This window comes from Lycium barbarum, chromosome 8 (genome assembly GCF_019175385.1).
Source record: "Lycium barbarum isolate Lr01 chromosome 8, ASM1917538v2, whole genome shotgun sequence".
Classification (NCBI taxonomy): domain Eukaryota; kingdom Viridiplantae; phylum Streptophyta; class Magnoliopsida; order Solanales; family Solanaceae; genus Lycium; species Lycium barbarum.
In genome coordinates this window covers 110,835,439-110,861,658 of record NC_083344.1, presented here as the reverse complement: position 1 = coordinate 110,861,658, position 26,220 = coordinate 110,835,439, and the positions used below count along the sequence as shown (strand labels likewise).

Sequence of the window (26,220 nt, the reverse complement as noted above, 5' to 3'; positions counted from 1 at the left end):
ACTTGTCTTGTCTATGAAACCTCTAACATGAGTCTGAAACACGTAACATACTTGCTGGGACAAGGCCCCCAGCATACCTTTAGATGCAAAACTAAATAAAGAAAGACAATGTCTAAACCCCTAATGAGATGAGGCTCACCAATAAGCTGATACGTGCAGATCCTAATGAGCAGAGGCGTCGTCCTGTAAATCCGCACCTGCATCGTGAAATGCAGGCCCCCGGGCAATAAAAGAGGACGTCAACACATTGAATGTACTGGTATTTAAGTAACTGAAAGAAATAACATGGGACATGGAATAACATGATAAGAACTGAAACTGAAAACCTGGATATAAACATGAGCATGAGCATGAGCATGAGCATGGATACATATATATAACATAAGTAAAACATGATAAGTAGGGAGATCATTTCATAAACCGACAACATGATATCACCACGTGGGTACGTGGAGTCTGGTACCTCGCCGGACCAGCAGAGCCCTCATACCTTGCCAGGGTATAATGTGGTAACTTGCCCCATGGATCCATTCAGTGTGAAATTAAGGAATCGTCCTAACTGGGCGGAGCGATCCTTGTCCTACGGTGGCTACGTAGTTTCAGGCTATCTGGGCTTTCTCGGTAATTCGCTCCCAAAAATATGAACATGATATAATTGGCTAAAAGCCCATGATTTTCGTGAATTAACTTGTACTTGTCTTGTAATCATGATTTCACGAAATAACTTGTAAACATGGATTCATGAAATAACTTGTAAACATGGCTTTATGAAATAACTTGTATTTAGCATGTATGTATCTTGAGTCATGACATGAAGATAGTTATATAATATAATTGCATGAAAACTTGTAGACATGTAGGACATTCATGAAATAAGCATTTTTATTTAAAAACATGCATGGAAGAACCCATGGAATACAATATATCATTTTTCATGGATTACAGACGGATTCTCAATAATCATAAAGAAATATTAAGAACTCAATGATGGAATTATAACAATTCATACATAATATAATCATGGGCATGGACCTAGGGTTATCATGAGCATAGTATAGAAACCCTATTTTTAGTAGAGAATCATAATTTATGGATTATGAGGCGTGGAGAAGAACAGTGATGTTCCCACACGTAGATACTAACTCTACATACCTAGTAATGCCCCAAACTTGAATTAAAGACTCTAACTTTGAAGAGGATTTCTAAAATCTTGAATTCTTGAACCTTGAGATGGGTTTTCTTGAAAACCCTAGTTTAGGAATGATGATTTCTTGTTTAGATTACAAGGATATGTATTAGAATTGACTTGGAATAATTAGAGTAGGCTTACCTTGGTGTTCTTGATGATGGAGGAGGGTAGGAGGTTGTGCTAGGGCTTGAAAGAATGAAAAATAATGATTTGAACTGATATGGACGAATATATATTGTTCTGGAAAATTGAATTTTACGCCCAGTTAAATACTGGCCGTATTTTGAAAGACGGGCCGTATTTTGAAATACGGTCCGTATTCCGTATGGACTACACTGCGTCTCTTCAGTAAAATGGCCATAATTCTTTGCACATATGTCCGTTTGACCCCATAATATACCGTTGGAAATGTATTTCAAAGTTCTACAACTTTAATCAAGGAAGTTTTCTCAAATTCCAAATACGTTTTGAAATACAGGCCGTATTTTGAAATACGGTCTGTATTTAACAATGTAACATCCAAATGCCAAATTCCAGAATGCTCAGAAATCCTTGATACCAGTTTACGACTTGAATTATGGCCCGTATACTGAAATACGGTCATTGTTCATGGGCGTAAACCCCCATCTTACAACTGAACAGGGAAATTCCAATTCTCACATCCTTTATCTGATTTTCTAAGTTTAGGATCATGGTCAAAACTTAGGTTAAAGGGTACGAGGTGTTACAATTTTCCTGCACCTTAGTACCATATTTCTGTACTTGAGCTTAAGTATGTTTTGGTGAAGGATGAGCATCATATTGTTGCCCATGATTCTCATTCTTCGTCTGATCACCCTGCTGCCTAATATGAGTCTCTTTTTCCTTTTTATCCACCACTTCATCATCATTCACTTTTTCAAACATCTTATTAATCTCCCGTGAAGATGAGATGGAGTCAATAGACTATATTGGATCAGCTTCTTTGTCTCCAACAAATTCACCTTCCTCCCCATCTTCCTCAACTTGTTCACTCCACAACTTCCCTCCACTATTTATAACATTATCATCAGCAATTGGAGGAACATCATAGTAAGCCTGGTTAGTAGTAACCACTTCCACCATGGGTTTGAAAGTTGCTTCCACCTATTGTTTAGTCTTAGAAAGAGAAGATTTCTTCCTTCCAATAGTAAACATAGCAGCATTGACATTAAAAGCTTTCTCATCTTGAATACCAACTGCAACTTCTTGAACAACAGGTGCCACCACCAACTGTTTCTGAACAGATTCAGCCGCAATATCCACCACTTGTTGTTCTCAGCCATGCTCATTCAGTGTTATACCAACCTCATTCTGTACCCCTTCTTCATTATCTAGTGCTGCAAAATTATTAGTTGTTTAGACAGCACCAGATTTCACTGCTGCCACCTGCTTACTTGAACCACCAGGCTCCTTAGTTAATTGCAAAGCAACTTGCTTATGAGCATTGTCTTTTACTTCTACCTGCTTCTTTCCCTTTTGAGTCTTCTATTTGTATAAATCTTGCACATCACTAACAACCTTACCACTTTCTAAAACCTTTATTACATGTCTATGATTCTTATTCTTTGCATGGTTTGCATGGCTAGGGTTTGCCTGTTTACTTTTATTTTTGCCTAATTCTGCTTATTTATCCTTTTTGGGATCTGCAACCTGCCTCCCCTTATCTCCATTATCATCCTCTATCTCTTCTTCACTTCCTTTTTTTGGTAAAAGCTCTGGATGGATCTTCCAGCATCCTTCCTCATCATGACATTGCAGCATGCAATTCTTACAATATTTGGGCATAAAGTCATAGTGTATTTTCACCCACTTAGACTTAATAACACTAGTTTTCCCATCTATAGCCTGTATCTGCACCCTCTTAGGATGTGTAGCCAATAAATCAACTTCAACCTTCACTCGTGCACAACTTGGCCTGGTTTTATTCTTTGTAGCCATATCCAAAGTTAATGGCTTACCTACAACTGAGGCCGTTGAAAACATCTGTGATTTGCCATAGTAGTTAGGTGCTAAAGTTGGAAACTAAATCCATGTAATAGCAATAGATGTCTCTTCCTCAGGATTAAACCAAGGATCCCACTTCAACTTGCGCATGGGATAACACTACTACGATTCTTTAATCCAAAAACTTGGCTTAGACAAGAGATTCACATAGTCTTCAAATAACGTATACCTAATCAAAATAAGTCTATTGCACAAGAATCTAATTGTTACTTCTGCCTTCAACTCACATTGTTTTGCTAAATTATCACGTAAGAATTGTAACTCAGGCAAACCATAAGTGAACTTGCCTATAACTGTGTATTGAAGATTCTCCTCAAGAATCATACACTCTAGCTCCTCCATGGTATATTGTAGTGTAGGCTCACCATGCACATACACAATATTCTTCATAGGAAAGGACAATGTAGTCGAAGAAGACGACTGTTCAGCCTCATTAACATTGAAAGTCGAAGGTTTCAATATTTTTGAGTAATCTAATGGTTGTGTGGGTGGAGGTGGTGCGATGGTTTGTGGGGGCTGAGCAACCTCAGGAGGAGGCTGCTCCTTGGCCGTGGAGGCCATGAATGACCTAAATGGAGTTTTCTCTCACTAGGTCGCCAATCGCCTAGAGAGTGAAGCTCTAGGGTTTTTTCTTTCATTTTAATTTTTAGCTTCAAGCTAGTAGCACTATCATATATATATATATATATATATATATATATATATTTTTTTTTTCTTATTTCATCAATCCTCTTCTCAATATTACACTTCAAACTTCATTTCTTGATCCATGCCGGTAATCTCAATGTATATATATATATATATATATATATATATATATATATATATATATATATATATATATATATATATATATATATTTATTTTCTTATTTCATCAATCCTCTTCTCAATATTACACTTCAAACTTCATTTCTTGATCCATGCCGGTAATCTCAATGTATATATATATATATTTATTTTCTTATTTCATCAATCCTCTTCTCAATATTACACTTCAAACTTCATTTCTTGATCCATGCCGGTAATCTCAATGTATCAATTTTGCCTATTTCAAGTTTCGATAGTATAGAAGTAGAATTAAAAACACCGTTTAATTTGTAGGGGACACTTTAATGTGTGTGTGTGTTTTAATATGATAGTCATTTTAAAACTAATTACGAGTGCCTTTTCAAATTACATAACCACAAATTAAATGCCTCGGATATTTTAATCCACAAATATCTTGAATATCTTAATCTCAATTTCTAAATAATAAAATCAAAAAGATAACAAAGTATTTGAAACCTTGAAATTGTGTCTATGTTCAATTTTTTGTGTTAGTATATCTACTTATCAGTGTTGTTCAACTTTTCTCAATTGTGAATATATGTATTTTCAATTTTATTAATTTACTGAATTAATTTTTATATGCATGCATACACATGAAAATTTTATCTCTTCTGCCTCAACTAAATTTTTAATAGTTCTAAAAACTTACTAGTGAATCGTGTAAAGCGCTGATAAATTTACTAATATAATATATAATTTGGATTTGAGCGGATGGATATTCTCAACATTAATAAGGTGTTCGAACAATATTTTGGATGAAATTGAAAAAAAAAATAGAATTGAAGTTGAAATAAGATATTTAAAAGTTAAAAATATGTCTAGATATAAATTTACTTGAAAAACAAAAGATCTTGAAATTTTGTGAATGAAAACCTCCAGCAATATTTCAAATATTGAACTTCAATAATTACAAATAATGGTTAACTTAAGTATTTGCAGATAATGAAATCGGAGTAGCATTTTTTTTTATTGCAAATAATGAAGAAAATGATAAAAAAAAAATGGTCCATTATCTTTAGTAGTAGGTTTAGAATAACCCTTTAAAGTACTAACTAAGTAGATTTGTTCCTTTAAGTTTTCCAAAATGAGCACTTAGTCTCTGAAATATTTTCCAAACTCCTATTGCTAAATTTAATCGGAATTGTGAAAAGAAATTTTACCAGAAGCACCAGTAATTTCAGTCAAAATTTCAAGAACCTCAACATAAATAGAGCCACATCAGACACAAAAGATAGTCTAAAATAACAGAAATTGCACCTCAAAAAGTTGCACCAGACTCTTGAAATAGACCAAAAATAACATAAACTACAAAATTTATTGTGAGCCCCCATCAAACGTTTTCTATTTTAATAGTTTTAATTAAATTTAACAATCAGAGTTGGGTAAATATCAAATAAAGACCAAAATGTCTCACTTTTGACAAATATAAATGACCAAAAATACTTAGTTGATACTTAAGGGACTATATTAAACCTACTATCAAAGATAGGTGACCATTTATGTTATTTTTTCCAAATAATGAAATCGGAGTAAATCAGTTTTTTCCTATCGCATAAAGTCGGGGACTATATTGACATATACCCAAAAGCTTGCAAAATAATTTGTGACCATCAGATCTTTATGCTTTGTCATCGTTTAAGTAAACTACTGAAGAATTTTATGCTCGGTATACTATTACATAGGTGTATATTGTTGAAGTATGCTGCAATAAAATACTATATAATATAGCAGTATATTTTTGGCAATTTTTTTATTTTTGCCAAATTTAAAAGACTAAAAATGCTTAATTGGTACTTAATTGACTATTTTGGACAAACTATCAAAGTTAAGAGACCATCTGTGTCATTTTCTCCAAATTAGATGGCGTACAGCACGGGCCCAACACATTGGATAATAGTGTATCTATGTGTATGTAGTTGTGTTTTGGTAGTGATAATATAATATATATATATATATATATATATATATATATATTATATTGCTAATAAACATACATAAGCTGCACTGTTTTTATGTACAATGTTCAAAACACGATTAATATAACATTGTAGTTTATGCTCCGTATCCAAAACTTTATTATATTAGAGTTTGCTACGAATACAAAGTTTGCAAAAATTATTTAATACTTTTTAAAAGAGAAGACTTGTTTAAAAGGAAACTATTTTCCTCTCTTTGAGACAAAACAATAGCAATATTTAAGCATCAGTTAATACTTTGAATTTTAATTCAATTAATTTAAAAGTGTAAAATATTCTATTGTTAATGTATGTAGATTGGACCTAAACAACACTTATTATTTTTTTATCAAATTTTGATTTGGATAATTCTAATTCTAATTATTAAGTTAATTTTACATGTTTAAAACGAAACAAAGTAGAAATTTGATTTTCTATTTAAACGAAGAACTGCTATTTTTTAATTTTTGGTGAATATTTTTGGTTTAGCTCATTTTACTTGTCATGTTGTCTTTTGCACGTTTTTTTAAGGAAACGTCAATTAGAATTAGAATTTGACTAATTTACCTTATTTATTATTTGATCTCCATTTAATATTATTTTTTCTTTTACGACATTAATCTCTTTTCATATTTATTAGAGTAAGAATAAAGATGAAAAAGTAATTAAATTCTATTTTATTTTAAAATATAAATATTTTAAGTATATTTATTTTAGTAAACATAACAAGTAAATGACATGGCGGAATAGCAAATACAATAGTTAAATATCTAGATTTGATTTCAGTCTAATATAAGAAAAGAAAGAAAATTGTATGGTTTGGCTACTTAACCTTTTGAAGAAAAATAATAATATGGGTCCACGTTTTTTGCTGTACGATAATTTTATTTGCTCCCACTAATGAGTTGATACGCATGTGGCAATGAATCCACCATTATTGACTTAATGAGGATACTTTGGGAATTACATGAATATTGTTTGATTTTTTTAATATGGAGATGAATTTTTTTTTTTTTTTTGATATTGCTTGTTTTTTTAATATGGGGTTCACTTTTTTTTTACATGAGTTTGGAGGTGGTGGAGTCCACTTTTTTTTTTTCAACACAAAAATAGTACCACACTTTTCTTTTTAGTTTGTCTAAAAAAAATGATGTATTTTTATATTTAGAAATCATTTAAATTGAAACTTCGCCTTTTACATTTAATGAAATGATTTAAATCCACACAAATATCTAAGATTTGTTTTAAATCACAAGTTTCAAAAATCTTTCCTTATATCTATGACTTGTTTTAAACCACAAGTTTAAAAAATATTTCCTTTCTTTTTTAAACTTCGTGTTTAGTCAAACTATGTCACATAAATAATGACAGAGAGAGTACCTTTTAGTAATATAATTATGGAATTTTTATTATAGAAAGTATTATAATTCAATTAATTAAAAATATCAATAAATTATTTTACTTAGTCGGCTTCTCCAATATATGACTTTCCTAGTTTGGTTCTCCAATTGAAAGATTTGAAATATACTTTCTCCTACCGAGTTATTTTAAGTATATTTATTTTAGTAAACACAAAAAATAAATGACATGGCGGAATAGCAAATACAACAGTTAAATATCTAAATTAATATCAGGCTAATATAAGAATTGTATGGTTTGACTACTTAACCTTTTGAAGAAAAGCAATAATATGGGGTCCACGTTTTTTGCTGTACAATGATTTCATTTGCTCCCACTAATGAATTGATACACATGTGGCAAAAAATCCACCATCATTGACTTAATTGGGATACTTTGAGAATTACATGAATATTATTTGATTTTTTAATATGGAGTGCACGGTTTTTTTTTTTTTTTTTTAGTTATTGCTTCCTTTTTTTAGTATGGGATCCACATTTTTTTTTAATTACATGAGTTGGAGGTGGACGATGAAACCACCTCCAACTCATGTTTCTATAATAGTATAAATAATGAAATCTGTCATTTTTGTTATTTTCTCCAAATAATGATATTTATTAGAGTTATATCAAATAAAGACAAATATTCTCACTTTTGACAAACATAAATGACCAAAAATACTTAGTTAATACTTAAGAGACTAGTTTGAACTTATTACCAAAAATAAGTGATCATTTTTGTTATTTTCTCCAAATAATCAATAATAGTAAATCGGAAAAGGTCCAAAAATACCCTTGAACTATTGAAAAACGCTCATAAATATCCTCCTTCCACCTTTTGGTCTAAAAATACCCTTAAGGTTTGTTTTTGGCTCAAATATACCCCTCAAACTAACAAAGTTAAAGTTAACTCTTTTAAAAAGCCAAATGGCATTTTGTGATTGGACGCATATATTATTTAATTTAAAAATTAAAAAATATGAACAAAACTGATTTTTTTTTGCATTTCGTGAATAAAAAAATGAAATAGGAAATTATAATTTTTTTTTGCATTTCGTGTATTGAAAAATGAAATAGGATAAAAAAATTAATTTTGTTCATATAAAAACAAAATTGGAAAATATATTTTGTCCAATTTTCCAATTTCGTTTTTATATGAACGAAAAAAAATAAAATATCCTATTTCGTTTTTATATGAACGAAAAAAAAAAATTATCCTATTTCGTTTTTTAATACACGAAATGCAAAAAAAATTATAATTTCCTATTTCGTTTTTTTATTCACGAAATGCAAAAAAAAACATATTTCGTTGATTAATTCACGAAATGCAAAAAAAAAAAAAAACATTTTCGTTCATATTTTTAAATTTTTTAGTTTTTAATTTTTAAGTTTCCACACAATTTTTTTTAAAACAAATATGTAAATTACGGAATTTTATTATTGGCAATTTTTTTTTTTAAATCTGGAATTTTAAATTACTGAAAATTTATTATTGGCAATTTTTTTTTTAAATTTGGATTTTTTTTTTAAATTACGGAATTTTATTATTGACCAATTACAAATTGCCATTTGGCTTTTTAAAAGAGTTAATTTTAACTTGTTAGTTTGAGGGGTATATTTGAGCCAAAAACAAACCTTAAGGGTATTTTTAGACCTAAAAGGTGGATGGAAGGGTATTTTTAGACCAAAAGATGGAAGAAGGGTATTTATAAGCCTTTTTCAATAGTTCAGGGGTATTTTTGGACCTTTTCCGATAGTAAATCTGTTTTCCTATTGCATAAAGTTGGGGACTATACTGCAATATCCAAAAGCTACCAAAATAGTTTAGTGACCACCAGATCTGTACGCTTTATTATTGCTTTTTACTTATTCCCCCCAATCAGATCGCAGGGAAGCGATCTCTACTTCTCGGCTCCACGGAAAAACTTATTTAATCAGAAATATCATAAATTTCCGCCAAAATTTCAGAAACATCTGACATAAAAAACTACCTCAGTCCACGAGATAGAAAAATAACATAAATTACGCCTCAAAAATTACACTAAACTCTTGAAATAGATAAAAAATAACATAAACCATATAATATGTACTTTTAAATGTGAGTCCCGTAATGTATTTTTTATTTTCATAATTTTGATTAAAATTAAGTAGACGGGACATGGTGTAGTTTTAGCTTACTAAGGAAGACTCAGATTAGAGTAGAAGGCTAGTAGGTAATTCCATGTATCTCCGAAGTATCTCTTTGTACTAGTAGTCGCATTTTTGATCTATAGTTTATTGTCCTTTGATTTTTGCTATTATATGTTGTTTCTTATAATTCGATTGTTTTATTTATCTATGGTAGCTATTGCTTCTTTTTTTTCCAGATTGCGTTATCATAGCTTTTTCGCTCTGGTTGGTTTCATTTTCATATTGCTTTGAACTGCTTGTGCTTATCTGACCTTTTTTCGTCATGTTTTCTCTTGAGTCGAGCGTCTTTCGCAAAAACTTTCCTATCTTCCGAGACAGAAATAAGATCTGCGTACACTTTACCCTCCCAGACCCCGCATTGTACGATTTCACTAGGTATGTTGTTGTTGTTGATTAATTAGGACCCATTTGGCCATGAGAATTTTTCACTTTTTCCAAAAAATTATTTCACTTTATTTGAAAATCAACGTTTGGCCATGAAAATTCCAAATACAACTTGAAATTGTATTTGGAGTTTGAAAAACACCAGCAAACTTATTTTCACTTTCAATACATTCAGTAGCCGTTTGGCCATAAAATTATTCACTTTTTTTCTGAAATTTTTTTCACTTTTTTTCGGAATTAGCGTTTGGCCATGAAAATTCCAAATACAACTTGAAGTTGTATTTCGGAATACCAAAAACTCAAAAAACTTGTTTTTCAATTTTTTTTTTTTACTTTTGTCACTTTTTTACAACTATATTTCACCAAAAACTACAATTTCAAAAATTATGGCTAAACACAACTCCAACTCCAAAATTCAAAAAAAAAGTGATTTTTTTTTTTATATCTATGAACAAACGGGGTCTCAGACAACCAAATATTCTTTGCAAAACCTATAACCAAACACAATTCCATCTTCAACTCCAATAAAGCGAAAAATATTTGAATGCCTACTAAAATTAAGTGACCATTTCTGCCATTTTCCCCAAATAATCAATAATTAGTATAAATCAGTTTTCCTATTGCATAAAGTTGGGGACTATACATATCCAAAAAAGCTAACAAAAATAGTTAGCAAGCATCAGATCTTTGCGCTTTTGTTATTATTTTCACTTTTATTTTTTCCCCCTGAATCAGATAGCGATCTCAACTTAGCCTCCCACGGGACAAACAGGTTACCGGTCACACACACACACACACACACATTGTAGATTTGAGAATTGCAAAGGTGGAGAAGGCAAATGAAGAGTGTTGGTATAGGAAGTGGTTTACCGGTTAAGAGACGATGGAAAGGTTTTGTAATTGCTGTGTTAGGTCTTGTTTTTCTCTCATTGCTTGTCCCTTTGGTGTTTCTCCTTGGCCTACATAACGGTTTTCACTCTTCAGGTAATTATGCATTTACTTGTTTGAATTTGTTGTTATTGTAAATTGGATCCACGATTTTGCTCTCTTATAATCTAAATCTGTGGTGCAATTAGGCTATCTTTATCTGCTTTGCCTGAATTTTAAGTTTTCGTTTATATGTAAGGAAGAATATTCAAGTTTATTAACCCAGACAAATTGCATTTTTAGTAACTTTTTCCACTCCTCAGGTAATTAAGCAATCCGCATTTACTTGTTTGATTGCCAATGTGTGATGCAATTAGGCTATCTTTATCATAATTGGCCGAATTTTAAGTTTAAGTGTTTTTTCCGTTTATATAGAAGGAACAACTTTCAAGTTTATCAAAGCAGATAAATAGCATTTTTAAAGCTTGTTTGGATGATTGTTACCTATTGTATTGTATTGTGTTGATATTATAAATACAGTTTTTGTTTCGATTGTTATTTAAATTTTACTGGATCGTATAGTTAAATCCGTCGTTACTTAATGAAGAAAAGTCCTCATTTATTTATCGAATGCCAAAACTTTTGCTCATTGCAAATTGAATGCTTGATTTGTTCTCTTCTATTGCAAATCTGTGGTTCAATTAGGCTATATTTATCATAATTGGCCACATTTTAAGTTTAAAACCTTTTTTTTTTCCTTTATATGGAAGGAATAACATTCGAGTTTACAACCTAGACAATAGCATTTTTAGTTACACTATGTTTGGATGGTTGTTACCTATTATATTGTATTGTGTTGTTAGTTTAAATATAGTGTTTGTTTTGATTGTTACTTAATTTTTTTTTTATTTTTTTTAGATGATCAATTGTTACTTAAATTTTATTCTACCGTATCGTTAAATCCATCGTCCCATTTTTGTAACGACCAATTTGTCTTTACTTTGTATCTGATAATTCTATTTTATTCTTAACCCTACCTTTTTATAGTAGCTCTACCCTGTACCCTACTTTTCTCGTAGGTTTATCCTTCAAATTGCTGATGTGTGACATTATGTAATGACAGAAAACGATTCAATCTATCCAAACGTTGTATCCATTAAAACAACATAGTACGATACAATACAATACAATACGATACATTATGAAAAAATATGTAACAACCATAACTTAATTTGTCTTCCCAGATCGAAGAAATTGGTCTTGATCCCCCTCGCCCGTGCTGAAAAGAGAATGACAATATATAAAGACTAAAGAGAAAAGAAGAAGAGAGATAACAAAAGAGTAGCAAACTTTTATTTTGTCATTTTAAAACCTTTGCCCTTCTTAAGATAAAGATGAGGAAGACATATCTACATGCAGCTTTTTAGTTCTAGCCATTTTTAGAAGGATTTGCTCCTAACTTGATCTGGCATTTACGTTTTTGTAGGATATACAACAACACAACAAAGTTCAGCATCAGTAAGTACCTGCAGCATTTTAATAATGATATTACTGTTTAATAACTACTCATTGATCTTCTAAACTGGGGAAGTCCTGATGGAATCAGGGTGGACTTAGAATCTACGGTCGACATAATGCTGCTAAGATTGGGAATCAGTCGAAGGTAATTCTTCGCTATAAGCAACATCATGAGCTGCTTTTCTCTTGGTCATTTTGAAATTTTTAGCCAGGAGAAGAAGTGGACTATCTTAATTTCCAATACTACATCTCGACTAGGCAACATATTTCTGTTCATTATTGCATTTTTGTGTACACACAGAGAAAAAGGTGATCATGACGTATCTAACAGTTTTTGGGTATCTTGTTGCAGGGTGATGAATCAAAACATGTGGATGACCTAATGAGAAGATTGGAACCAACTTTTCCCAAGGTTTTTTTTTTTGATGATGCTTGTTAAGAATTTAAGTTTTGCGATTTAAATAGACTGTTATTGACTAGGTGAATTGCTATAATGGAGGTTTTACCTTGAAAACGGACATAAGTAAAGCTTACTAGTCGGGCTTTTCTGGAAATCTTAATTGGTTTTAGCTATGAATATATTAGCATAATTTATGATGTGTCATTAAAACTATTTTCATTGTTAATGGCGTGCCCTTGCTTTCACTTTTTAAATTTGAAAAGGGGCTTGAGACAGGGGATACTTCATCGTCATATTTGTTACTTTGTTAGTCTTATTGGCTGCTATTGTGTCTATGAACACAATTTGGTGTTGCAAATAAAGTTTGCAACAAAGTTTTTAGACTTAGAAAAATCTCTCTGATGTATGACTAAGATCAAACCTAGAAAGATGGGATATTGGATTTATCAAAGCAAAAGAAGCAATAATCAAATCTCAAACCATGATGTTCCAAATATCTGTTGTTACCTTAATTGATGAAGTAATTTTAATGGTCATGAGAACAAAATGCTTGATTTAACTTAATAAAGTAGAGATGTAAGTTGAGGCTGTCCAAGAATCCGTGGGAATCGGAAGAACTGTTATCAGCAGTATACAATATTATCTGAATGTTTCCCTGCCTTTTTGGTGTCAGAGAATGAAACAAAATGAGTTAGGTTTAGGATCTATAGATACAGGACTGCAGACTGCTTGATTTGAGCTAATCCTTTATGTTAAACTACATGATATGTGCTATTAACCTTTTAACGGATGCATGCGATTTTTATTTACTTAATTCTCCAATTTCTTAATATTATTATACTGATAACCAACTTTAATTCTAAACCTCAAATAATAACTAATAACAAAACTTCATTTTTTGTCATTTAGTTCTACTTAACATGACAATTGTAGCTATCATATTAATGCAAATGCAACTTCCATGATTTAAGAAAGTGGTCCTGCCACTATTGCCACTATTTCTTTCCTTTTCCATTCCATATAGAGCCTGTTTGGATGGGCTTAAAAAAAACAGCTTATAAGCTGTTTTCAGCTTATAAGCTGCTTTAGATAAGTTAAGCCAAACAAACCCAATTAACTTTTTGGGCTTATTTTAAGCACAAAATGGCTTTAAGCTACCAGCCAAACACTCAAAAAAGCTGAAAACAGCTTGTAGGCAACTTATAAGCCAATCCAAACAGGCTCATAGTTTGCTGTTTGCATGTAGTACTAGATCTAGAGCTAATATTGAGTTAAGAAAAGTAGCACCACATTCCATTTGTTATTCTATGGGAAGAGTTGATGATTAAAACTCGTGTGGTTTTGTCTATCTAAGTTTATAGTCGTGCCAGCACAATTTAAAGACTAGTAATTATAATATTTATATTTGAAGAATGCTCTGAGTAAAAAGTTTATGTTTGGGAGGATGTACCTAAGTGCTGGTAGAAATAGCGTTCATAGGGAACCTGAAATTATTACGTGTCTATAGGTCTAATTGGATAGATTTGTCCGAATACGAAGGGAAAAAAAGAAGAAGACAAGGATAAGTTCGAAGGGGAAAGATCAGGGGAAAGAAAGATATGTCACGTCACATCCTGGTTGGAGAAAAAGGAAATGACTGAAAATACGTTAATGTGTCTCTTTTAGAGAGCAAGAATTTTTTCCACCCACTCACCTAGCCAGTCAACCTACCGGTGACCTAAGAATTAACATGGTAACCTTTCATGTCATGAGTCTCCGTATAGCATATGTTGATGCCTTTTTTCATGATTCTTTTATTGGAATATCAGTTTACTGATTGAAGCTTGTTTGATTTGAAGATACCCCCCACCCTCTCTGTTTTTTTTTTTTGGTTTATTAATCTATGAAGAGATTTGAATATGCTCTTTTTATTCCCTTTGATGTGGGGTACATATAGGAAGTGTCCAACCTTTTAATTCTATGGAAAAGGGCCAAATATACCCTTCGTTATACTTTGGGTCTAAATATACCCCTCCCGTTATACTTTAGGTTTAAATATACCTCCGTTAAAATTGTTCAAGGTGGACACTAGATCTGATGTGGCATGACAACTCAGTGGTCCCCCCCCCCCCCCCCCCTCCCCCTTTTTTTTTTAATTAATCTATGATGAGATTTGAATTTGCCCTTTTTATTCCCTTTGATGTGGGGTACATATAGGAAGTGTCCAACCTTTTAATTCAACTTGGAGCTAATTTTAAAAGCAAAGCTTTTCAATATCACATTTGTTAGTACACCTTGTTATGAGCAGAAGATAATTTAATCTTCTAATTACTGCTGGATATGGTTAGTGTCTGAAATCTTGGGGTCCTAGATATTGGCAGTTTAGATGTTAGATCATGAGCATATATATGTAAAGACGAGAGATGCACGGATTTAATGTTTCATAATGACGTGATTTTGAACAATATTGGGCTTGAGAAGCGTTAATAGAGGCAGCCTTCTATCCCAAAGTTCCTCTTTAATTTGTTTTTCTCCCTAATAGATATTGAAATTTTCAAGTGGTACCTGAGAATTTAAGATTTTGTCTTGCAAGTTTTTCCTACATTTACATTCCCTTGTTCCACCATTGATGTCGAATCATGTTTCCTTCCAATTTTAAGTCACGGGCTATGAAGTATTCTTGTCGTTTCATCAACATATGAAAAGCACCACCACTAGGATCTTTGATTTTGTTCTACTTAGTTTCGTCGCCTGCCTGTTGTGCGAATTTGTGCCCAGTGTAATCCAACTATAGTCTATAGTATAGGAAACTATTTCCATGTACCTGTTTTTACCTACTAGACTATCTGTTTTAGCACTACTCTGGAATTATTTCGAAGGTAAACTTTTCTCTAAGTAGTTCTCAATCGGACTAAAGGATACTCTAAAGTTCTTTTGGATCGAATTTTCTGATAATTCTTTTACATATATTTTGAACTTTGAAATACTAGGCCGTAATTTACTTTACTTCACTAGCAATTTAAGACAGCAAGACATAAGATTATCAATTGTGGAGGGAGGAAGCCAAAAGTTGCTAACGTGCTTATTACAGTAGAAAATAATGGAAAACAATAAAAAAAGAAGAAGCACAAGTTACCACCAATTCAAGCTACCATGCAAGCGGACACTTTAAATTTATTCATGCTTTGTGCATAGATATTAGAAGTTTCTAATATCCTTTTATGTTGAACTTGCATGTATTTACCTAAATAACACAATCGTGGACTCATGCATAGGTACTGATATAAGTAAGAAGCACGCAGCTTCACATGAATAGACATTTGTACACTATCATTACTGTCAATCAGCAGTTTCTCATTTGGGCCTTTCTTTTGCTGTAGTGTTTGATCTTGCTTGTGGCCCATTTTGCTTTCTTATTCTACTTCATAATACAAATTCTTCAGTTTTAAAATTCTGATTTGACCATGCTATCAGATGGGGAAGGAAAAAGAAGAGAAGCTTTATGCTTTTTGATGAAGCAAGAGAAGTCTTATGCTTTATCAAAAAAGGAAAAAGAAAAAGAGAAAGAAAGAAAGAAAGAGAAGCTTTATGTTGAAAATGTCTATTATTGAGAAGCTTGAGACATGTGGACTACCTTAGTTGTTCAATGTTCAAACTACCGTTGCTTGTCTCAATAATTTCAGCTCTCTTTCATCATTTATGGCTTTGATCTTGGAAGAAATCACATCTTGTAGTTAAAAATGGGTAGATGATAATTGCGCCAAAGTTTCAGTGTTCATTGCATATAAGTTATTTGATTGATTTTTCTTCACCATTTTCTCAGGATTTTGGGGGAAATGTTATTGTCGGGGAAGCGGAGAACAAGACTGCTGGTAGGATATTCCAACTTATTTCTCTGAAGAGGAACATGTCTCTCTCTTTATAATGTGTAACTATATCTATGCATGCTACATATACAAACAAGTATTTTGTTTAGGTATAGACAAACTTTCTATGAACATGTAGATTCACTTAGACATTAGGGCATGTTTGGTATGGCGGAAAATGTTTCCAATTTTCCCATGTTTGGTTGGTCAAAAATTTTGGGAAATATTTTCTCTAGGAAAACAAGTTCCTTAAACATTAGGAAAATGACTTCCCTAGTGGAAGTAGGGAAAACAAGTTCCATAAGTGGCATTCCACATTAGTTCTCTCCCCCCCACCCTCCAACACACCCCACCTCCACCCCACCCCCATAGCCCTCATCCCCACCACTCCCACATTCTTGCCTTCCACCCCCACAGTCCTACCCTGCCACCCCATAGTGTTTTCCTGGATTATATAAAATGCTTTTGGGACAAAATTTCCTTACTTACCAAACACCAAAAGATAAGCAAGAATTCACTTATTTTCCACGAAAACATTTTCCTTCACACCAAACATACCCTTAGGTGTTTAGCCTTTTATTAAAATGTGATCCTGTCTCTTTCCTTTTAGTGTGTGAAGCTAATGTAACCTTCAGATCTATTTAGATTTTAAGCTATTCCTCTTTGCTATGTTATTTTTCCAGGCTCTACTTTGTTGGATGAATTGCCCAAAGAGCGCTTAGGAGCAAATGTATGTAGTTCTGCAACCTTATGTTTTTACATGTTCTCATCTCCTTCTGATACAATAATAAGATTAACCTTAGATATGTGGAACAGAGTACAGATGTTAGTCACTTCATAAATAAAAAGCCGAGCACAGATGTTGGTGACTCCACAAAAATAAAGCAGAGCACAGATGTTGTTGTCTCCACAAAAATAAAGCAGAACACAGATGTTGGTGACTTCACAAATAGAAAGCATAGCACAGACGTTGGTGCTACGCATGCTGCCACTGAGAATATCAAAGGCATTGATGAGGGTGAGAAATTATGTGAGCTAAAATTTGGGAGTTACTGTTTATGGCGTCGCAATCATAAGGAAAAAGTGAATGATTTCACTGTGAGAAAGATGAAAGACTTGTTGTATGTGGCTCGGGCTTATTATCCTAGCATCGCGAAGCTTCCGGCTCTTGACAAGCTGTCACAGGAAATGAAGCAAAACATTCAAGAGTTTGAGCGGGTGCTTAGTGTAACTACGGTGGACAAAGATCTTCCTTCTCTGTATGTGCAAATAGTTTCCTTGCAACTATGCAACAAAAAAAAATGATTGGATTTAATCTTTTTTTTTTCTTTTTCAAATGATCCTGTAATGTCAAAAGGTTTAATCTTATCTTTTATGTGATTAAGATTGAGAAATGGGTGTAGCTTGCTTTATGTGTTTGGGGAAGGATCTTGACTTTTGTGGTTGGTTATTGCTGTCTAGATGTTATGCCTTCATGCATTTAGACTTAACCTCAGCTCAATTGAAATTGATCAGGAGCAAACTGTTTGATACTAGATACAGAGTTCAACATTCCTCAGTATCCACTGCTCAGGCTTGCTTGTCTCTTTTCCTTCTTCTCCCATCTCTCTTCCCTTAGTGATGCCGATTGAAAAATGTTATTGGGCACTTGGTCATGTCTTATCAAATAAGTTATAGCAAATTAAAACTTTTCAAATAACATTCACTCATTGACTGAATTCGATTGTGGTAATAGACGAAGATCCCAAACATTGACCTCTTTGAATCAAATTACTTTTAACCTGGCCTAGTTCTAACTCCAGTAGTTGAGCTTCGCTTCTAATCTGCCTTCTAGGCTAATTGCTTTTTGTTGTATCTGCTCGTTTGCTTTAATCAGGCACAAAAGTATCTCAACTACCTGTTTCTTGTCTTCCTCTTATTCCTTTGCCCCTAAGTAGAAGAAATTTGTAAAGATGTCTTTTGATTATATTCCGTAAATAAATTTCTTGAAAACCCTTTACAGAAAATTCATGCTTTTGCTTGTTCACCAGGATTGATCCGAAGCTAACTAAGATGGAAGCTGTAATTGCTCAAGCAAAGGCATGCCGTGTAGATTGCAGTAATGTAGACAAGAAATTCAGACAACTGGTCGATCTAACTGAAGATGAGGCTGCTTTCCATATGAGACAGAGTGCCTTCCTCTACCAACTAGCAGTTCAAACCATGCCCAAGAGTCATCATTGCCTGTCAATGCGACTAACTGTAGAGTATTTTAGAGACCCTCCACCTGATATTGATCAGTTATTGGTAGAGAGACATTTGAATCCAGATCTTCACCACTTTGTTATATTCTCCAGCAATGTGCTGGCGTCATCTGCCGTAATCAACTCCTCTGTAACACATGCAAAAGTATGGTTTGTATATTCTCTCTTGAATTGCAATGTTTTTTCTATTGTTAACACTATTATCAGTTTTTCTGATTGTGTTTTCTTCTGTATGCAGGAAACTGAGAATCAAGTATTTCATGTGGTAACAGATAGACAGAATTACTTTGCCATGAAGTTATGGTTCTCGAGGATTAAGTATATGGAGGCCACAGTTGAGGTGTTGAATATTGAAGATCTTAAGTTGGAGAACAATAAGGTATCAGCATCAACTCGTCTTTCCCTGCCTGAAGAATATCGCGTCTCCTTCCACAAGGTTGATAGACCGCCTACAACAGAATACCTATCTGTTTTTTCACATTCCCATTATCTTCTTCCTGAGATATTCCCTAGTTTGAAGAAAGTTGTTGTCTTGGATGATGACATTATTGTGCAAAGAGACTTGTCTGTCTTATGGGGCATCAATATGGATGGGAAAGTGAATGGCGCAGTTCAGTGCTGCTCAGTTCGGCTGATTCAGCTGCGGAAACTTCTTGCTGACAAGAAGTTGGATGAAACATCTTGTGCTTGGATGTCTGGATTAAATGTTATTGATCTAGTGAGGTGGAGGGAACAAGATATTTCCGGAAGATACCTAAAGCTGGTAACGGAGGTCAGTGATCCTTTACTTTTTGACTTACATTTGTTGTTTTCGCCGACTTTTGCCTGCAAGTTGTTATGGCAAAGGTAAGTAAAATATTTCCGTCTTTCTTTGCTTTCACTTGTGGAGGCTAATACGGTTTAGGAATTTAGCATGTTATTGTTGTATTGCACATATTTCTACTGTGAAATAATACCACAACATGACAAATCAAATTTTGGTAAGTAAAAGTGATTGCTATTATAATCGCCCCAAAAAATGATCCAAATATTGTTATCTACTTTTGGATGATTCCCTCACACAATGTAGTCGGGTCTCTTATCGATTTTATGTCCACAAGCCCATGGACAATAATAATTGCTAACATATCTATCACCAATAAAGGAATTTTCAACAACTAGATATAATGTTTCACATTACAGTCTTAGTCTTAAGTGAAAATATCTTTTGTAATAACTTATGCCATCCTAACTATGCTAATTAGTTGGATTTCTTTAATATCCATCACCTCCCCCTTCTGAATTAGGACGATGGAAAATGAGCTGAAATTCTTTTGAAAAAATTCATAATGATACAGTTGATATAAATAATTCATCTTGTCTTGAAACAACTAAAAATGCTATAGTGATCTATGGGCTGGTTTTAGAAAGGAGTTCCATCACCGTTCTAACCTGGACGTAGCCAAGAGGCCAAGGCAGAAGATTTCACGAGACCTGTATATGTGATGGACCAACAAGGACTTATTGCAGGCGGCCGGTCGACTCTAGTTTTTGAGGGAAAGTGCAACCGGAATTTTGTTGATGGAGAGGCAATACTATCAATTCCAAGGGACAGCTTGGAAAATGAAGATATTTATGGAGACATCCTTAATTGGGAGATTGGCAAAGTGGCATCCATCAATTGCGTCACTAAGTGGGTTGGTAAGGCTTGGCAAGTAACGAGGAGTCTTAAGGTCTCAAGAATGGGAGATTTGCTGATTATGCTCAGGTTTCTTTCGAGGAGTGAAGCTAATAGGATGCTAAAATTTGTGAGGCGGACAAAGGATGTCTTCCTAATGCTAGTTAGTTGGACCTTTAACACCGCCTGCATGGTGGATGGCGGAAGAATGGCGGTAAGCTTGGTGGGAATCTCGGTCCTACTGTGATGTTACGACCTTTTAAGGAAAATAGTTGACTTATGCTGGGATTCTCTAGATAAAGATTTGCCCCTCATTGATTTATCTAGGGAAAAACTGATACTCCCTCCGTTTCGTTTATGTCTTAGTTTTGTTAGGCACAAATTTTAAGAAATTATGAGACTTTTGAATCTTGTGGTCTTAAACTAAAGTATGTAATGTACCAAAATCCCTTTGAATTTTGTGGTCTTAAACATGCACTGTGGGATGTTGGAATTAAAGAGTTACTAAATATGGAAAGAGACATTCTTTTTTAAATAGACAAAAAAAAGTAAGACATAAATTTTTTTTTTTGGATAAAAAGTACTCCCTGCTTCCCAATTTATGCGATATAGTTTGACTGGGTATGGAGTTTAAGAAAGAAAGGAAACTTTTGCAACTTGTGGTTTAAAACAAGTTTTAGGCTAAATTATTTTTAAATATGGAAATGTATCATTCTTTTTGGGACAGACTCAAAAGGAAAGTGTATCACATAAATTGGGACAGAGGGAGTTAGACATATCAATTGAAACAAAGAGAGTAGTTAAGGATTGGAGGAAGTTCTAAACTATGAGGGAGTAAGACATATCAATTGAAACAGAGAGAGTAGTTAAGGACTGGAGGAAGTTCCAAACTATGTCCTTGTTGAAGACAACGAATTTGAGTGGATTTCTCCTGGTAGTCGCGCGCTGTCTTGTTTCCCTTATTGGTATTATTATTATTTTTATTCTCCTACTTTCTTATACTTCAATTTTATTATTGCCTGTTAATTTCCTTTGCTCTGGTTACTGTATTATTTGTTGTTGCTAGCCGAGGGTCTATCGAAAACAACCTCTCTACCCTCACAAGGTAGGGGTAAGACTGCGTACACACCACCTTCCCCAGATCCCACTTGTGGGATATCACTGGGTATGTTGTTGTTGTCTGTTTGTTGGTAAAGTTATTTTCACAAGCCAAACTGTTTGTTGGTAACACAATACTACCTCCGTCCTAATTTATGTGGCACCGTTTGACTTGGCACAAAGTTTAAGAAAGAAGGAAGGCTTTTGAAATTTGAGGTCTAAAACAAACTTTGGACAGTTGTGTGACTATAAATGATTTCATTAAGGGTAAAATGAGAATGTTATAAGTTTCTTGTTTTTTCCCATTAATATGAACGGTGTACTAGTATGCCCAAAACGAAAGGGGACAAAGGAAAAGGTAATTTGCATCAGAGACCAAAACAGAAAAAGATGGAAAGCCACTAATTGCGTTCATAATTGTCCTGTCAATATAAATATTCAAGAATATTTTATGTTGCTTTTTGTATGTGGACTGCTACCTGCCTAAATACTGAGTGATGTCCTTTGAGCCTCCTTTCTTTCTGTTTTGGATTATATTTTTGGTGGTCAGGGGTTAACCCTTTCCAGCACCACAAAATATGGGAAAGCATAAAAAAAGGTAGAAAAATACAAAACACATCCATTACTGTTCTCTCTACATAAATGTTAGATTGTTTTGTGTGGGCATGTGCGCTGCCACCCACCTAAATAAAGACGTCCCATTTTTTGGGCCTCCGTTTCTTTTCATTTTGGCATGGATTTTTTGGAGTCCATGGGTTAACCCTTCTAGCCCCACAAACTATGGGTTTTCAAAGTCTACTGCAAGTTCACCTAACCCATTGGGCATTTGTTCTACACACTAACTTTTATGCTTAAGGGGCAGGGCTGCGGGGTTCTTGTAGGGGGACTGTGACAGGTAATCGTCATCTATCTAAATACAAATGAGACATGGACAAGATTCTTGTTGTGGAATCTCGTGTTAGATTGTGTATAGGGCTAATCCATTTCTTTTGTCTCCATTTATCTGTATGCTATTTTTATATTGACTTACACCGTCACCTTTTCATTCATGTTGCAGATGAATTCAGAAGAGGCTGTTGCATTGCGCGCAAGCTTGCTTACTTTTCAGGGTGAAGTTTACGCTCTTGATGATAAGTGGTTATTATCAGGACTGGGTCATAAATATGGAGTGGATACTGAAGCTGTGAAGAAAGCAAGAGTACTGCATTTTAATGGTAACATGAAACCTTGGCTTGAGTTGGGCATCCGCGATTATACAGTTTATTGGCGGAAGTTCCTAAACCAGGAGAATCCGTTTTTAAGTGATTGCAATATTAACTAGTACAGTATGGGCTAATACCTGCATTTGCTGCTGAAGTTTCATGAGGTTATGGGTGATGAAGTTTGCACAAGTTTCCTGTTTGTGATCTTGTGTAGAACCGTATCTGAGGTAGGGGGACTGCGTATAATTTGGTGTGGATATCTCTATTGTTTGGTTATTGAAGGAAATTTGTTTAACCTCAAGGCAATGCTAAAGTGATGCATAATACTTGTCAATGATGGATTGCTATACACCTTCATCGGCTAATTTTTGTTGGAGCTGTTAAGGATATAGTTTATGAGGAGATTACCCGAAATTATCTCTGAAGAGCTGGATATGAATCTTGTAAAAAATGCATACCTTGGGTTAAATATATGTCTACCGAAATTGGACGACAAGTACTTGGACCCCTGCTTCACCTGTGATGAGCATCTCGGATCCGCTGTGATGTGTGATTTTGCAATTGACACGTTCAGTGAATTCTTTCTTGTAGAATTGGGTCTGTTTGAATACATTCTTTCTTAGCATTGATCAGGCATCTCAATGTTTTAAAGCTTTGCACTAGCTGCTGGAGAATTGCCATTGCTGCTAAAATATATTTAGTGTTAACATAATATAACATTGTTTACCTTCTATTTTTTGTTTTGACAAGCAGCTTTTCGTTTGTGCCTTGCACTTAGTAGTTTAAGTCCTATGCACTAATGATCAATCAAGTTACTTATAAGGTAATTATTGATAAACTGCATTAATTAATAATCTGTTAAAAATTGTAACTTACATCAATCACAAGTTAAACTACATTGGTAGTGCTTTATTAAGTTCGGGTATTTATAATGGTTGTAGCTGTAGTCTTACCGTTTGTCTTTTGTGTAGATTGAATCATAAAAGAGATGTGAACTGGATTGATTATTGGAACATATCAAAGTTTGAGGAGATGAAATATTTTTAAAAGATATTACGAGGACTAAAATTACAAACGTTTTGCAAGTTCTCTCTTTATTTTTAAAATTTTTGTCCTTGATTTCTCCCTGCCGCACCCCACCCCCCTCCCCCTCCCTTTCTTTTCTTTTTCTGATCATCAATTGATTCCACCACATCATTATAGTCCATTTGCCTCTTACCAGTAAAGGGAAAATCCCTATATATCTTATTAGTCCAGTCTAAAGGCCTCTTACTAATATAATACTCCCTCCAGATTAAAAAGAGCGTTCACTTAGCTATTTGCATACCCCTTAAGAAAATACTAACTTCTAGACAAAAATAGGTAATTTGACTAAACTGCCTCTAATTAAATAGGTATTGGGATTTGATCACATAGCAGTTAATAGGTGCAGATCTGGAAAGATAAGGTTAATTCTTTCTTGATTTGATAAGTGGACACTCTTTTTGACAAAAAAAAAAGGCTAAGTGAACATTTTTTTATCCTGAGGGAGTAGAAGGTAAGACCGGCTTTCGTGCTGCTGCGTCTCTGCTCAAACAAAAAGTATATCTTTGGTGAATATCCTCTGATTTGGTGAATAATTGAAGAAAATTTCGAAGAACCACAATTAAATGTTCATTTGAAACTTGAATTCGAAATCTGAAATTTGTTAGTAGTTCTTAAGTGGCCGCATTTGATATTTGTCGTAGACTATATATAAAATCTCAACTGAGCAGGATTCAAAATTCGAAGCTGAAATTGAGTTTGAAAACGTCATTACTAAATTGTATATCACGTTATTATCACATGCAGATGTACATGCAAATACACAGATATACACCTTCCTTCAAAGTCAATCCAGTACACGGTCATCTCAACAGTACTCAAAACCACCGTAGCACCATCATCCAACCACCATTAGATCATCAACCCATTGCTGCACTCGACAAAAATCATTTCAATCCAACCAGAAAAAGAAGAGAAAGAAGGAGAAGTAGAATTTGTAGTAATTTGGAAGGAAAATAAGATTTCTAATGGTGGAATCTCCTTTCCAAGCCAAACGACAACACCAAAAGCGAAGGAGAACTCATCTCTGAGGGTGCAAAGGCAATCCTTGACATACCTATTCACTCAACCAACACATGCTTAGTAGTCCTTGACACAGTATGCTATTGAATTATGCTGTTGTCATAACTGATACTATTACCTATGCGGTATGGCATATGGCATGGGCCTTCATTTTTCTTAATTTCTACACATGAATAATTGCAAATTATACCTTCATATTTCGTCTTCCTTTTTTTTACTTTTTGGTTTCCTTCCATTATCAAAGAATAAATGCGAATATTAGAAAATGAGGAACAAAGTAAAGTGTTCGGGAAAGAAAATACATGGAGATTTGAGGGTGGAAAAGAGAGAAAGAGGAGGAGAAGAAGTCACACATGAAAAGCTTCAAAACAAATTAACTGCTCTATGGAAGAACCACAAAAATATTTGTTTATGACCATGAAGGGGTTGTGTTGGGATTGTAGGAATTCCTTACTCCTTGATAAAAAAATCTCGGATTCGAACCTTGAAAATAGAGGATCTCTTGGTAGGAAGTGTTTAGCCCCTTTAGTGGACCTACACGATGCGATCTGGATTAGCCAGCCCAATGTGCTTCGTTTTGAAAGATGCCTCAAGCCGAAGAAAATATTCGTGTATGGTCCAAAGAAAAGCTTACTATATGCAAATTTGATGTATGAACTCACTCTACTTAACTATATATTTGGAATGTGTAAGATTATGCGTGTGGAAAACAAGTTTTGAATAAGCTATCCATAATTGCGTAAAAGAACACAGAAATCCAACACCCTCCCCCCCCCCCCCCCCCCCCCCCAACCCAAAAAAAAAAAAAAAAAAAACCCTTTTTTAGACTGTAGAAGGTAAAGTAACCAATTTCCAGGGGGAAAAATCGACCCAAAGTTTGACACTTCAAATCTAAGCTCGTGATTTCCCAGTTGAGTATTACTCAGAGGAGGAAATAAAAATTACTACATTTTTTTTTAAAATTGGAAATAAAAGTTACTACTAAAGTTTCTATTTATAAAAATAGTGGTGTCCAACTCAGTTTGTTCACATCTTAATTATTTCACAGGAAGACCTGCATCCATCCACCATTACACATACCAGGTAACTTTGCCAACCAAAAATATAGAAAGAGATCACCCAATTTTTTTCTCTAGTGACAATTGAATCCATAATCTTCATTGCAACTTTATTGAACGCGCACCCTTCTGTGCAAAAAATACAACGTACGAGTCTGTTATATATGAGTTGAATCACTTGACATCACACCATGTCACTCTGTCCCACTTCCTACTCGCTTTCCCTCCTTCCCAGAACATTGTAATAATTAGGGAT

General features: G+C 33.8%; 1 protein-coding gene across 2 annotated transcripts; it reads left to right on the top strand.

Annotated features, from left to right (window-relative positions):
* Positions 1-10,602: 10,602 nt before the first annotated feature.
* Positions 10,603-23,533, top strand: LOC132606695 (probable galacturonosyltransferase 7). Of its 2 annotated transcripts, XM_060320296.1 has the most exons (10): positions 10,603-10,954; positions 12,324-12,355; positions 12,444-12,500; positions 12,708-12,767; positions 16,558-16,606; positions 17,284-17,330; positions 17,417-17,859; positions 18,631-18,988; positions 19,082-19,615; positions 22,656-23,533. In XM_060320296.1, exons 1-10 carry the CDS (start codon positions 10,810-10,812, stop codon positions 22,917-22,919), a joined length of 1,989 nt encoding a protein of 662 aa, XP_060176279.1. In that variant the 5' UTR covers positions 10,603-10,809; the 3' UTR covers positions 22,920-23,533. The 2 variants fall into 2 exon arrangements, with proteins under 2 accessions (XP_060176279.1, XP_060176280.1); XM_060320297.1 differs by lacking the exons at positions 10,603-10,954; positions 12,324-12,355; positions 12,444-12,500; positions 12,708-12,767 and adding an exon at positions 14,029-14,487.
* The last annotated feature ends 2,687 nt before the right edge of the window (positions 23,534-26,220 follow it).